This window comes from Talpa occidentalis, unplaced genomic scaffold (genome assembly GCF_014898055.3).
Source record: "Talpa occidentalis isolate TD23 unplaced genomic scaffold, MPIMG_talOcc4v2.1 talOcc4.16, whole genome shotgun sequence".
Lineage (NCBI taxonomy): Eukaryota > Metazoa > Chordata > Mammalia > Eulipotyphla > Talpidae > Talpa > Talpa occidentalis.
In genome coordinates, this window is record NW_023601653.1 from 13078396 (window position 1) to 13094983 (window position 16588).

General features: G+C 35.8%; 1 protein-coding gene across 1 annotated transcript in view; it reads right to left on the minus strand.

Moving 5' to 3' along the window:
• The window catches only part of MYBPC1 (myosin binding protein C1), a gene marked incomplete at its 5' end in the record, with an annotated part of 110310 nt that overhangs the window by 23285 nt on the left and 70437 nt on the right, over positions 1–16588 (minus strand). Inside the window, 10 exons of the mRNA XM_054696101.1 lie at positions 518–651; positions 1149–1255; positions 2499–2661; positions 4661–4827; positions 5429–5534; positions 6350–6474; positions 9045–9177; positions 9611–9777; positions 14093–14149; positions 15322–15373. Of these exons, the coding sequence (XP_054552076.1) occupies positions 518–651; positions 1149–1255; positions 2499–2661; positions 4661–4827; positions 5429–5534; positions 6350–6474; positions 9045–9177; positions 9611–9777; positions 14093–14149; positions 15322–15373 (1211 nt within the window). The remainder of the gene's footprint in view (positions 1–517; positions 652–1148; positions 1256–2498; positions 2662–4660; positions 4828–5428; positions 5535–6349; positions 6475–9044; positions 9178–9610; positions 9778–14092; positions 14150–15321; positions 15374–16588) is intronic.

Sequence of the window (16588 nt, forward strand, 5' to 3'; positions counted from 1 at the left end):
TCCCCTGGATCTTTACATCATGGATTCCTTATTATCATCCTAATATCATTTACGTATGGATCATTATGTATGGATCAATGATACGATGGATCATTTGCATCCTTAGTGTCATTCCATATTGTCATCCGTTGGCATCATTTACCAGGCAGACACTCACTAATCATATTTCCCTGGGCTTTTTTTTTTTTTTTTTTAAATCTCAACAGTACTAGGTGTAGTAATTTTATTTATTTACTTAATAATTCATTGACAATTTCTCTTCCACCCTCTTCCCCAACACCCATTAGAATGAAAGATGGGATCTTGTTCACTGCACTTTAAAACATGCCCATGCACACAGTAGGTAGACAAAAGTAGGGAAAGTCAATGAATATTAGATTTGCTTGAAAGTCAGTTACCATTCTTTCTCAAAGGAATTGCATCTGTGCCATAGACCATACGTTTATTTGTCTGACTAACAGGAGAGGACTAGGATGGACACTGAGTGTGTGTGTGTGTGTGTGTGTATAGAACAAACCTTATCTGCACGGCTCCACATGCATTTAGGGGGTGGTTCTCCACTGACGGGAATCTCAAGACGAAGCTTATTTCCCGCAATCACTGTCACCGTGTTGTCAGGACCAAGGCCATCCAGTTTGATTTTAGGAGGATCTGGAACATGACATATAGTCTTTGTTACCAGACAGTCATGCCTGTATGAGCATCTGGGCTAGTATGCAACCAGTGATAAACAGTAGCCAGTCTTCTATCTGGCCAAAAAAAAAAAAATGAGGGTTCAAGGTAGTTGGTGCCAAGCACCTTGCAAAACTACTTCATTATAAGACTTATGAATAAATTATTATTATTGACTTATATGAATTTGTGTAGTTTTCTTTAAATATGACATCATTTTTATTTTTTAATTATTTATTTTTAAAAAAGATTTATTTATTTATGCATACAAGAACTGGAATACAGACCAGAGGTGTGAAAGTGAGAGGATTCACCAGAGACAGAGTGGGGAACAGAACAGGCAGATCTACTGAAATACACTGCTGAGGGGAGCAGCGGGCGAGTATGACATCATTTTTAACATGTTATAATTGCATGGTAGACAAAAACAAACAAATAAGAACACAACTCTGCAATTATTTCTTTTATCTACTCACCAATAACGTGAGCTTTGGCAGACAAAGTAATAGTGTAAGCATCTGGTGCAAATACATATTCCCCTTCATCCTCAATGAGAGCATTGGCTATCACTAACTTATGGATTCTAGGGAAAAGAGAAAAATATTTTCATAAGACTTTGCAAAGACTTAGATTGTATATAGCTCAAATAGAAGACACACCTGACCTTATCCTCATTAACGTGCAGACTAGAGAAAGACATAGACAGACAGGCAGACAATGTTTATTTTGGACTATGAATTTATATTTACGAATACAGCCTACTTGTTATGTTTACAACAGTCTATTATAACTTTTCTTCATCCCATAGCTTTTAAAAGGCTAAAATACAGCATCTTACTAATTGCCACACTTTAATATTCCAGAAAGTACTGAGAATAATCTTGACTTTGGCTTTATATGCAAACCTAAGAGCAAAAGATTTTAACTTTATTGAGATCATGAACCTCTAAATAACTGATGGGTATTATAGACCTATGGACCCTCTCTCTAGAGAAAAGAATTTTCTGTATGTGTGTGTGTGTTTCTTACAATTTCAGAGGCTTTATGCCTTCTCCCTGGCACCCAGAAGGTCAGTCATGATCTACTAAAGCTACATGGGTCCAAGGTTAAAAACACTAGCCACAGGCCTCCCCTGGTGGCACAATGGTTGAGCGGTTGAGCGCTGGCCTGCGAAGCTGCCCGCAGCCTCTGCAGTGCCGGTTAGTTCCCCAGCCACCAGCGGGGGTCCCACATGGCTCGACAGACCTCTCCTGCCACCCGCTGCTCCCCTCAGCAGTGTACTTCGGTCCTTCTGCCTGCCCTGCTCCCCGCTCTGGCTCTGGTGAATTCTCTCACCCTCCCGCGCTTCTGACTATGCCCAGTGCTTATATAAATAAATAAATAAATCTTTAAAAAAAAAAAAAAACAACAAAAAACACCAGCCACGCTTAGCTTAGCCCCTATTGCTAGGCAATTAGACCCCTCCCATCCCAAACTGTTGAAAGGTAATGTGATACTTATTGGTTGGGACAATTAATCCATTTCTACCATTTCCTCAACTGGAATTCAGCATCAATCCTCCAACCTCACATTTAGATGGAATCAATCAGTCAATGAGTTTTGAACAGACAAAGCACCACACTGTAAAGTTCAAATACAGGATCACAGAAAGGGCATGATGTGCAGTAGATAAATCACACACATTTCCTATTTGGAAGCAAATAATTAGAAAGAGATCCTCTTCCTATGACTACTCTCCAAAAATCCTCATTAAATCTGTAATTTAGGAAGTGGAGAAATTGCAGATGGAGACCAACCCTCCCTTATGTATCACCTGGTTTGCTTACCTTCCTTTGTGAACAACCTTTAGGCGATCACTCTCTTGAACTGGCAGGCCATTTTTAGTCCATTTTCCTGGTACAGGTTCAGAGATTTCACACTTCAAGCAGATTTCTTTTCCAAGTTGCACAGTCTGATCAGTCAGAGGTGTCAATATCTTCAGAGGTTTCACTACCAGAAGGAGAGATGATTATTAAGTGCAAAATTCAAAGATTAGACAAGCCAAGATGGTGTCATTTCATAGTGTTGCCATCAGTTTTGCTATAATGCCTGTTTTGAAAAAAGTATTTGTACAATGCAATTAATGCATTAGAATACAATTGGAGCATCATACAAATTTCATGTATGATTATGCACAATTTCATTCTTGAGACAACAAGACAAATTCAGAAAGCTGCACCAAGTTAAACTGAGCCAGGTAGATCTGTGTACATGCATGCGCATGTGCATGCACATACACACACACCCTCCTCATACACCTGCCAGCTATCTCAGTATGGACTACTTTATATGGGTGTGATAAAAGCCACACCACATGCACTATCCTAGAGGTTGCATTATCCTTCCAATTTCATGTACCTTCCTTTCACCTCTACACAACAGCTCACAAACGAAAATGCCTTTGACACACTTCCATAAGCAAATTTCAGGTGTCTTTTTCAAGGCCAAGTGCCATAATTCACTTATATGGTGCATACAATTTTTAGTTCAGTGATGGGTCATATAAGTAATGATGATTCCTCTATATTTAAAACCTAGGTGTGTGAGAGGCTATACCATCTAGGTTTGTGTAAGTACACCCCATGATGTCTGTATAACAACATAATCAACTAATGATGCATTTCTCAGAATGTATCCCCACTGTTAAGTGAATGTATATTTGGTATTGTGGTATTTATTATCTATTTAATACATGTAAAACTGTGCTACTTTTTAAAATTAGGATCTTTTCATTTGTTTTTCTTTAATGTGTTGCTAACAAATTTTTTAAATTAAAGATTTATTTATTTATGCATTCAAGAACTGGGGTATAGGCCAGAGATATGGGGGGTGAGAGGATTCACCAGAGACAGAGTGGGGAACAGAATAGGCAGATTGAAATACACTGCTGAGGGGAGCAGCGGGAGAGGCAGGACAGGTCTGCTGTGCCATGGCCGGCTGGGGATTCAACTGCAGATAGCTTCACAGTGCTTTGCTTAATCCCTTGCACCACCAGGGAGGACCTTGCTGACAAAATTTTTGAGTTTTGTCATCATCATCCCACTTTCCCCATTAGTTCAATGATTTTTTTTTTGCATGACTCATATACCATAATGATTTTCAGAAATTCCTATTTTGCATTATAGCAGAACTGACAATAATTGCTCTACATAGATTTAAATGTCAGGTAAGGATCTGCCTATGGTTGAAAAATTTTTTGATGTTAAACAAAATGGTCATAATGCTATGAAACATAAGGAATGTGAGTGAGATGGGTTCTGAATAATGCAGTGGTCACATGAATTAAGCTTTACAAGAAAGAAGTACAAACGCAGGATTTCTGCTCAGCGTGTATTACCAATCTCCCTGCAATATTTGAGATTTAAATTTTCATTGCTCACTGGAAGGGGTAACTAGCTTTGAGAATTAACTTCCACTAGGGGGCATTAGAAGAAGACTCTTTCATGCCTCTGAACCCAATTAATTAGCAAATGAGTTTTTACAATGTTCTCATGGGAGTCCTGTTCATTTGAGTAACTTTCCTCTCACTTCAAATGAGTAACTTCCCTCTCACTTCAAATATATTTGCAGAATAATGAATGTTTATTTCATGAATTGATAGCAAGTTCATCTATTTTGAAAACATTATCAGGATTTGATATCATAGGTACATATTTACCATATACTTATACTTTTGTGGGATTAGAATACATCTTCACCATTTGGCTAACTGCTTTGGCAGGTTACTTTATACTTCCTTCCCAATATTAGTATTCTGCTACTACATTGAGTAGTCAGTTTCCTTCTCAGAGACCCAAATGCTATGACATAGACAGCTGAAATGGAATCCAATTTTACATCTTTACAATTGCCACAGGGAGGCATCAGCTAGGTTGAGAATTTCCTAAAACTGAGTAAACAACACCATTGGTAAGGCAACTTGAAAGACATCCAAGGAAGTCTTACTTACAGTCAACACTAAGTTTAGCAGTTGATTGTCCTCCTGTTGTCATTACAGAATATTCTGCAGTGTCAGACTTTGTTGCTCCTTCTATGATCAAAAAGCGTTTTTTGCCCTCACTTCGAAACTTGTATCGCGGGTTTGAACCAGGAATGATCTCCTCGCCATTCTTAAACCTGGGTTAAAACAGATTATAATTTTTTTTTTATAAAAGACTCTTGAGAAGGTGGTCCTTGTTTTGTTTTTTTTTTTTTTTTTTTTTTTTTGCCATAGTCCAGTGTTTTGCAGTGTCTGGCAGATACCAGATACTCAAGAATTATTGGCTGAATTAAAGAATGCATGAACCAATCTATCAGTGGATCAATATTATAGTTAATACTGTTTGAAAAATTACATTAAAAACATAAGGCCCCTCTTCCCATTGAAGGTCAATCAGAAGAAGATACTAAGGGTAGATATTACCTCTTGGCACACACTAGTAACAATAGTGTTACTACACTATAAAGACAGCTCTGGGGTAAGACAGGGCTGGCTAGCCTTGAGTCATCCATTTATTAGTGCCTATTTCCCTATATCGTTACCAATATTGAATTTTGGATTTTTTTTCCAGTTTCATAGGTGAAAAAAACCTCAACATCTTTGTATAGTGTTAGTTACCATCTCTACTAACACAGATGAGGTTTAGGGTTTTTTTCACGTGTAAAAACCATTTCCTGTTCTCCAAAAAATAAAGGCAGTTTTGGAAAACCTGTTAAAAACAAATTTCAAGAAAGTTACCATTTTACATTGGCATCATCTTCAGACACCTCACATTCTAACTCTACTCTCTCCCCACAGTAAGCTTGTGTATCTTCCAGTTGTTTAGTCACCATAATTGGAGGTTCTGGGGGAAAAAAGGAGAATCAGAATCATTAAATGGTCAACACCTGCCTCATGACCTGGGATTTGTTCACAGATGAAAAACAAGCCATTAGAAAGTATCATCTACCACAAAGCTGTAGTTAACATATGGATGTTAGTAGGTGGGTTTTGATGACTTTTCTTGGCAGAGTAAATAACTGGAAATCCTGGGTATTTTCCCAATTTTTTAGAATGCTCCAAATCAAATTAGTGATTATTCTAGAGAGCAAACAAAATATATATCAGATATCCTTCTTTGGGTAAATAAGGCAGGTGATAGATACATGTGAAAGAATATGTATAATACTGTACTATAATTCTTTGATTTTGGTTTTATACGCATGACAAAGATATCTTAGCAAGCAGTGACCCTCACCTCTCAGAGCCAGCCATGGATTTCCTTTTACTAATAAGCTGGTTTCTAAAGAAATCTATTGGTAATCAGCTGAGTGTGTGAAATGATTATCCAGTCGACTCTGTTGGGTCAGAAATTATAACTAGAACAATCATATCATAAAATACTGCTTGCCTGAGTCAAAATCACAAATAATTTTTACTTAGTGGGTTTTTTTTTCCCTCCCCACAGTTTTTCTAGTCGTCAACAAACTTGAAGATGAACTTAGATTCGTAATAATGCCAGTGTAGAAGAGCCTCAGTGTAGAGGCAATCTAACACCCAAGCTAAACCATTTCCAGAGGAAATACTACCTCTGCTGGGGAGCTCAGAGTTTACTTTGTCACTTTCATTTTGATTATTACCCTTGGGCTCTTGGTGACTGCAGTAAGAGGTTTCACTTACCTCTCACAAAGAGCTCAGTGGAACATTTCTCATCACCGCATGTCACATAATACTCTGAATCATCTGTCAGCGAACAGTTATTGATAAACATGATTCTTTGGTTTCCTTTATGTTCAAAGATGTATCTGTTTTAAGTAGAAGGATGGCAAGCAGAGTTTCTGTGAACTCGATTTTATTCTTTTCTATAAAGCCAGCAAATTTGGCTTAGAATTCAGTGTTTGACAGCCAGGGATATAGTTTTGATTTGCCATTTGCGTATCTTACGTAGTTGAATTAATGTCAAACATTAAACCAATTTTTACCTTTAAATACATAATGTAATATACATGCACATTTGATTTAGTTATGTAAGGTTTTTTTTAATACCAAATCTGTCAATACTTGCATATTTGCTATTTATTTTTTTAACCCATTGTTGAAAAATAGGTTTGGTTGAGATTGTCAGAGAAGCTTTTAACTGTGTATTTTGAAAAATGACCAACTCATCAACTTTATGGGGAACAGAGACCTGATTTTATTCATTGATTCTACTTCCTGCTTAGTCCAGTAACATAATGGATGAAGAAATGATTATGCAATTTAAGCAATAATATTGAACTTAATCACTAACAGGGAACAATTCTACAGAATGATATTTTCTTAAATGAGTTTAAGCACTAATACTATCATGTTATAATTACCATCTACTAAAAAAAGTTGAGTATTCAGAAACAAAAAACTAAATGCCAAGATCACAGAATTTAATAATCTGTGACCTGGATTATGGATGGGTATGTGAGGATGTGTTAATGGAACAAAGAGAAAGTTCATATTTGAGTAATTCTTAAAGGCTCCAGGAACAAAACACTAAACACTTTATAGGTAAAGATACCCAAACAAAATTGTGTTTTTGGTAAATTCTGACTGCCTTCAAGAGATTTCTACCAGATACCAACATTCATAACAGAGTCACTCTGTCAACATGATCACATTAAGAAATTGGAAACCACCTTATTGTGCTTCGGAAGTGACAGATTTTCAGGATTAAAGTCTTTTGTAAAAGTGCATGTGGCTCCTATTAACTTAAAAAAAAAATACGTTGGAGTTGAAAAGCTCTCAGGCTGAAAAGGATCTCTATAAAGTGGTTTCATAATGGGCAAGAGATACTGTCAAAATCAGGGATTAGTCTCTCTCCATCATTTGAGAGAAGGCCAACAAATAATAAAAGACAGGCTTTAGATGCTATTGGGAAAGACAAAAGCTATCTAATTATGAGGTGCAGTTCCAGTTGGCCCATCAAGTAGTATTTCAAATTAAAAAAAATTATTTTAAAAAATTGGAACAAATTTGGTAATATTCTGCAATGATCACTAAAACCTATAGTGACACAAAGCCACAATTGGGAATCAGTTGAAATAGTTTGTGTAGAATTAAAACAAAAACAAAGTTTAATTTATAGCACTATAGTGTTCATGGTTTCAAAACACATAAAAAGTGACTTAAATTTTTACTCTTCCTCCATATGACTTCGCATTATAAAGACATAACGAAACACTACGGGATTTGCACATCAAAGACATCTTTACAGACACATCACCCAAAGCAGTGATAGTGAAGACAAAGATAAACAGCTGGGACTACATCAAATTAAAGAGCTTCTGCACAGCAAAAGAGACAATAACAAAAACAAAGAGAAACCCCACCAACTGGGAGAACATTTTTGCACCCAACACTAATGATAAAGGACTGATCACAAAAATCTGCAAAGAGCTGATGAGACTCAGCAACAACAAAGAAAATAATCCAGTCAAAAAATGGGCAGAAGAGCTAAAAAGAAACTTCTCTGAAGAGGAAATGCAAATGGCCAACAGACATATGAAAAAATGTTCAACATCACTTGTCATCAGGGAAATGCAAATCAAAACTACCATGAGATACCATCTTACACCAGTGAGAATGGCACATATTAAAAAAACTAGCAACAACAAATGTTGGCGAGGATGTGGAGAAAAAGGAACTCTCCTGCACTGCTGGTGGGAGTGCAAACTGGTCCAACCACTATGGAGAGCTGTGTGGAGATTTCTGGACCTACTAAACATAGAGCTTCCATATGATCCAGCAATTCCACTCCTAGGTATTTACCCAAAGGACACAGAAACATCAATTCCAAAGAGCACCTGCACTCCTATGTTTATAGCAGCACTGTTTACAATAGCTAAGCTTTGGAAACAACCCAAATGCCCAAAAATAGATGACTGGATCAAGAAGATGTGGTACATATATACCATGGAATATTACTCAGCATTCAAAAAAGATAAACACATGCAATTTGCAGCAACATGGATGGCGCTGGAAGGGATCATGCTCAGCGAAATAAGCCAAAAAGAAAAAGAAAAATACCGGATGGTCTCACTCATAGCAGGAATCTAGAAAACTTAAATAAGGGACCAGGAAAATGAATATAAGAAAGTGAAAATCAAAATCAACAAAAAACTATGAACCAGAGACACTTTTTGGGGGTGGGGGGCGGGAGGGGAAGGATTGGGGTCAGAATGGGGCATTTGCAATTGTATGGGGGAATATAAAAATAAAATTTAATATTTAAAAAAAAAAAAAAAAAGACATAACCAAAAAGTGCTTTGATTTCCAGGCAATCAAATCAGACTCTGTTTGAATTATTTATAATTATCACTGGTTATTTGTAAGACTCACTTACTTTGTACTGGGCCGAATTTCTTGACCATTTTTAAACCATTTCACCTCCAACTTTGGATCTGCCAGTTCCACGACAAACCTAACTTTGCCACCTTTATCAACCTGATATGCTGGATCAAGAATTTTTGAAAAAGCTGGCAGGGAGAAGAAGCAAAACTATATTAGTATATATACAGATATATACTATGAATTTAAATAGGCACTACAAGTCTGAGAACCCCAAACCAGATGGAAAATTGAGAATTGAGAATGAAAAATTGAAAAATTGAGAATTGATGAAAAGAAAAAAAAATAGGAGGCTTCCAAATTATCCTTTATATTTTAGGATCTATTGAACAGGATAAATAGAACTCTGTGTCAACTTATATACAATAAATTGGCCTGGAAATCCTAAAGAGAATCTGTATGTTTTGAGGAAAAAACATAAGAATTATTGAAAAGCTTTAAAAATGATTGTCCTCATATGTGGAATATAGAAGAAAAAACAAAGGAACAGATAAAACTTAAACCACAACAAACCCTATAAATCTGATTGCAGAACTGAATCTACCAGGGGGACGTGCTCACCTGCGCTTTTTTTCTCCACCCTGCGCATGCGCTTGAGCCGCTTGAGCATCCCACGCAGGTCAGTGATGCCATACTGGAAGGCAATCTTCTCGTACTCGTTGGGGTTTGCATTTTTCAGCAGCTCCCACACATCAATCTCAGGTTCTTCCTCCTGCTGCTTCACCTCCCTAACGGGAAGAACCATTACCTCGTTTAGCAGCGCGCCCTGGCCCTTAAAACCAGGAATGTGATACCAAGTTTTTGATTGAGACTTGTCCCAAGTCTCAGGGACACTTCCAGATACTTAAAGATCAGACTCGTGCAGGTATATTAACACTCTCGTTTTCTGAGTTAAAAACACAGTGTTAGGGACAGAGGAGGTTAACAGGAAATACCCTGAAGATATTTTACTAATTTTCAACTTGTAAGTCTATAAGGTTTTGAGGATTTTAAGTCAGTTTTCCTCCAGGAGAGGGTTATTGAAATTATGTTGAAAAATTGACTCACAACTAAAACGTTTAAATATTGGGTTAAGGAAGAAAAATGATCTCTTTCTACCTCTGTTGATGTACATACCCTAGCTATATATGAGACAGTTACAAATGCAGTATCCCAGATCTTTGGGGTTTTTCAAATACCATTTCCCTCTCACATTTGTAAATGTGTACATTGACTTTTTTTTTTTACTGTTTTAAATACGAAAAAAAAATTTGAAACCACTATGAAGCATTTACTTGGTTTGTTTTTTATATGTAAAATGACAGGAGAACATGAGGCCGAAAATTCTCATATTTCACCGTGAAAATTTTTTGGAAGTAAGTTGGGTATGAATTATAAAAATATAAGTGTTAAACTGTAAAGCAAATGCCCTAGGGTTTCATGAATAAGGGAAAGTCACTTCTCAGGGTAATTATCAAAATTAGGACCCCAATTTTGATCACTAACTGAAGAATATATACAGCATACAAAGAATATATATGAGTTAAAATACATAAGATTTAAAGTACATTTGTTCTTGTTTTGAAACCAAAACTTAGGAATAAACACTCCATAAGGAAATAGGCGTAGTATAACTGCAAAATATAATTAAAATTTATTTTCTTCTTTGGTTACATAGTCCCAATTTTGTTTAAACTTGACTGTTTTTATCAGGTTAATTTAGCACTTGTTATAGTGATTACTTACTGTGAATAAAGCTGGTTTGGATATAATTTCCACGAAAACTGGTCAACACATCTTATACATCAGTATGAAATCGGATTCATGTTGTATGTTAGGGAGTCATGGGTTACATATGTTTGCATTGTCATATTAATTATACCTGTTTCAGAGTTTCTTGAAGAAATACTGGAACACAGTAACAGGGGGAGCTAGAATATAATACTAACATAGGTTTTAGGGTGACATTAGATAAGGATCAATGACTTCTATATTTTGAGTATTAAATTTCCATTGACCATCAAACTTCTATATTATGAATATCTTTTTGCCTAGTGGTGGAAGATGGAAGACAATCTGGAAAAAATGGAAGGAAGTGACAGGTCATTGGTCCATAAGAAACCTTGGTGGGAAGGACTAAACAGCACCAGTAGGCAATGTGCTCCTAAAAACTCAAGACACAAGTAATATCTTCATCGCACTGAAATAACTATTCCTTTATTAACATGGGGATGTTGAAAATCTTTAAAAAATAGTCCTCAAGTTGGAATATTTGTAATAATGTGACAGATTTACTAATTCTATTGCTTGATTTCAAACACATCCTTAAATAGTTTGTAGGAAGTCTTGGGGGTTGCAATTAATATGTGTATGTTTGTACATGTGTATATATTCTCTCTGTTGGTCTCCTCAACCTATTTTAATAATAATCTATTTTTGTCACAATCCAGCTTACATTTATTTAGTGTCCAAACTGTGAAATTGCATACTAGAGGGTGGTAAATTTGTCTTTCAACTAAGAATTACAACATACACATTTCAAGTATCTTCCTGACACTGGTGAAAGAATTTAAAGATATCAAATTAGATATAATTTAAATAGCTAATAGGAGGCACAACTCAAATATTGAGCCATACCTAATTCCATGAGGTGAGTAGTTACATGATGGAGGCAGACAGGAAAGGTCATCATTTTCAATGTAACTTCTTAAATCAGTTTAGATGATAGATACATATTACCCATCATCCTCACCATTTTCCCCTGAAGATCCCCATATATACCTCTACCACATTCTTAATATTATCAAATTTTGTATAAGAACACCAATGGCCTCTATTCAGTTCCATCTTTCTCTTCCATCATTTGACTGAATCTAAAATTACAAGAAGGATTCATCACATTGTTCTGGAAAGTAAGACCAAGATCTCTACTTCTTGCATTTCCTTCACTCATCCAACATGTCTTTACTTACCCTGGAGGCTGCACATGGCTTTATTTGCATGGCTATGTTAGCTAACAGTAGGAAGAAAAATCCTAATTTCTGTAGGTACCTCTGATTCCTTTCCAAGCGTTGGGATAGAGCTATAGAACATCACAGTACTTTTATCTACATCAAAATTTCTATAACTTGATGAGCTTAGTGAGATACAAAGCAGTTATAAAAATTTTGTGTAGAATAAAACTTTCAGGTCTCTATATAGGTCATATCCCATAACAAGATGCTGTCCAAAAGATCTTCTCTGGTTTAGCTAATGTCCTTCTGAAATTAGCTCTGTCCAGGGCAGGGAGATCTTTTGTTGTACAGAGAGGTTGTTCATAATGAATTTATTCAATAGAGATATTGCCACACATTTTTGGAGTAGAAATGTTAACCATGTGTCATAATCACAACCACAATGAAAACACATGCAATTCACTCATTAATAAGAAAAAGCAATGATTTCTAAAGTTATACTGGTGGATTAGTATAGGGTACTAAATGAACAGTCTTATGATAATAACAATCTAATTATGAGTCAAAGTCATAATTAGGAGATGTAAAGAAAATGAGAACTGAAGACATGTTGCTACCCTTTTTTAAAAATTTTTCTCTTTAGTGATTTTGACCATTAGAAGATTTCTTTTACTCTGAAAACTGCTAGTAGATGGATTTGTTCTTTTTTTGCCTTTTAAATAAGAATGTGTGTGTGTGTGTGTGTGTGCATTTTGTCTCTTTATAAATGTAAACTTTTCAGGGAAAACGTCACATTTCCTTGTGGAAATGAATATTTATTTGATTACTACTGTAAGCCAGGCCTTTAACATTTATTTATTTATTTTTACATTTTAAAAGGACAGGTTTATCAGTAGGAGAAAAAGAGAGATGCTTGCATAGTTACAGGCTTTTAACATTTCATTTAATGCTCACAATAATTATTTTTAATAATAATAAATTCATAATAAGTAGATTTTATTATCCACTTTTAAAGATGTGGAACCAAGTCTCAGAGAGAACATATGATTGAACTAAAGTCATGTAATTAGCACTAACATAATAAAAAGTGAACCTAAAAAATTAAATTAAAATTGATATCAATGTTGTAGACTTTTAATTTTCAATTGTTTTATTCTGTTTTTTCACACATTTGCTAGGTAAACATAACCCCATCAAAAATCCATTTTTTGTTGCTTCTGCACTAGAGTGAATGTTAAGTTATATATGATTTTATATATAGTACATAAATATATTAATGATTATGTATAGCAAGGACATGGACAGAAATCTTATAAAATGATGATGTACTAATTACACAATGAGATCTGTAAATTTTATTACAAGAGAAAAATGTTAAGAATGTGTGAGTTTTATTTCCATCTTACTACTACATTTTTTGGCATTTTTTGGCATTTTGGCATTTTTTGGCATTTTCTCTCTAAAATAAGGATGTGTCCTAGAATCCACAACGTGTCATAGTAGACTATTTGGAGCAATATTTTCCTTGCTCAAAAGTGTCATAGATTTGATGAAATGCAGCAAATCACAAATACTATATTAAAGGAGATTTAACACACATTATATATATGTTATATGGCATATATATAAATATATACAAACATACATACAAATATACATATATCTCCACCTGCAGTGATTTATACCAAAACTGTGAAAATGATTTTTTTTTTGGTCAAATATCAAAGGCAGGACAATGGAGACTAGTTATTCAATCATGATGGAGAATCATGATTGAAATGAGAGAAATAGCAAGAAAAATGAGAGATTTCTAAGTATTTAAGTCTTCTGTCTCAGTTTCAAATTTCCTCATCTCCAACTAAAAAAAAAAATATGTGAAGACTCACTAAACTTGTTAAAAGAATTTAAAAGCATCAGCTAAAATCTTAAGTGATTAGTATGCAGTTGCTTTTCTGTCTCTTTCTTAGGTGACTCGGTTATGTTCTAGATGCAAACACATTTTCAGAAATTAGAAATTCTTTGAAAAGCATCCACTTAAAACTTGACTACTCTGAGTGGGTATCTAAAGGAGTTCCAGGCCACCACGCCTCATCCACCACTTGGTTCTCACCTACGTTTCAGGAGACCACTAAAGTCAAGTTCTCCTGCATCCTCTTGACCTTCTCCACTGTCATTAACAAAAGAGAAGCAGATCTCGGTTTAATGCTGAGACACAGACACAACAGTTTTCCCCAAACACTCTACTTGTAATGTATATGCAATTTTATACTGGCACACAGTCATGGCACTAATCAACACAAACTATTCCTTTTCACACAAGTGATGTTTTATGTTTTGGGAATATGCACTTGTGGAAAAGGAAACACCAGGAGCTTGTGTTACTCTGTAATTTCAGAAGACACGTTTTTGTTGATTGCATATATATATATAACCGCTTGGATTTGTGTTAAAACAGAGTAACACAAATGCATTTAAGCCGAGCAACACAAAGTACTTTGTTTTTGCAAGTGGGGGTTTCAGAAACCTACCTGTGTAAAAAGCAAAGGACTTTTGCTGATCTCTGTTCTTCAGGTAAGACAGAGATTGGCTTGAAGGATGAAGTGTACCAATGTCAAATATGTAAATACAAAGCTTATAGTCAAAGATAACCTCTTTGTGTCCATCAATGGAAGAATCAGATGATGAGATACAACGTAATATAAAATAGAGCTAGTGCAGAATGTTTAAAAAGGTACAGTCCTTTCTGTTTTAAAGGGAAATAATTATGAACCTTTCATTCTCTTATTAATATCAATATCTTTTAATATATTTTTCAAAAATTTGTTATTGAAAAAATCCTTTACTAGGAGTTTTTAAAGTGTTTTTCAATATTTAAACAGTGCTAACTTTAGTAAGTAGCTACTTAGTTATGACTTTCTGGGCACATGGTTTCAAGATGAAAATCAATGTAAGATTTCTGACATTACATGACTGATGCTATGGGAGGCACATGCCTTTACATATCTGTTTTTTGGCTACTAGGTGGGAAATAACGCAATTAAGGAAGAAGTGACTACTCAGTAGGTTGCAAGTGTGTCTTTATAAGGCAACTGTGAAACCCACAAAAACTAGGAGCTTCACTATCACCGGACTATTCTAAACAATCATCAGCATATACTTTATTAGACATCAAACCCATGGCTTTCCTAGAACATTAAATTTTGAACATATGGCAAGTGTGACACAGTGAAAAGAGTCATTTTCTTATGGAATATGGAATGAGACAGAAGGGAAAGCTTGTTTTCAAAATCCTGTACTTCCATGTCATAAAAAAGTTACCCAGACCCCTTTTGAAGTTACCTTCTCTTGAAAGCAGATCTGATATCAATGTTTGGAGTAGTCCCAGTAGATTCTGTAAAAGGAAAGAAAACAATGAAATAAATATCTACAAATAAGGCAGTTTTATAGTTCTCCTGATGGCTGAGCCACTGAGGCCCCGTCCCTCAACCTCCCTTACACTCAATCATTCAAGGGACTTCCGGATGTACCTGAGTGTCATTAACCTGCCTACCATGGAACCACCTGAAGAACTTAAAAAAAAAAAAAGAAAAAAAGCTTCTTGATTTCCCTTTTGGGGGCCAGATCAGGGATGGGCACCCAGAAATCAATATTCTTAAAAAGACCTTCAGATGATTCTCAGAGATGTTGACCAAGTCGAGGAAGTACTGCTGAGAACTAAATTCACGCTTAGTAAAGAAATCTCACCAGCACCTTGATCCATGATCATTTAACCTCGCAGAATGAAATCTCACAACCTTCCCAGGCTGTCCACTCATTTCCATGACAGAGCTCATGGTAGCTGAAGACAAAACTCACCTCCTCGTAATTTCCATCTCTTGGCTCTCATCTCACTTGTCAAATACATGGGAAATCACTTTTTCTTTCTGTGTGACAGGCCTTTCCTATTTATAACAAGTCACATATACCTGACGTCTGTTACCTACACATTCAAACTAAATAAGACATGGTTTTGGGATTCTTCCTCTTCCTCATTTACCCTGCTCCAGAAGGGACCCAGGTTAAGGTATGGTGCCCATGGCCAAAGGTGTTACTCCACATGTGGAGCAAGTGGCATGTTGCAGAGAGTAGCACTGCTTCCTACACCTGGATTCATGACCCTTGCAATGGTCTGGTTTAAGGGATCACACTCAGCGAAATAAGCCAGAAAGAAAAAGAAAAATACCGGATGGTCTCACTCATAGCAGGAATCTAGAAAACTTAAATAAGGGACCAGGAAAATGAATAACTATAAGAAAGTGAAAATCAAAATCAACAAAAAACTATGAACCAGAGACACTCTATGGGGGGTGGGGTGCGGGGAGGGGAGGGCTTGGGGTCAAAATAAGGGGGTTGCAATTGTATGGGGAATATAAAAATAAAATTTATTTAAAAAAAAGAAAATAAAATTATACTCACAATGTAGACTGGTCCAGCCCCTATGGAAAACAGTATGGAGTCTTCCCCAACATATTAAAAATAGATCTACCACATAATCCAGCAATTCAACTCCTAGGTATCTACCCAAAGAATACAAAATCATGAATTCTAAAGGATAGAGGCCCTCTTG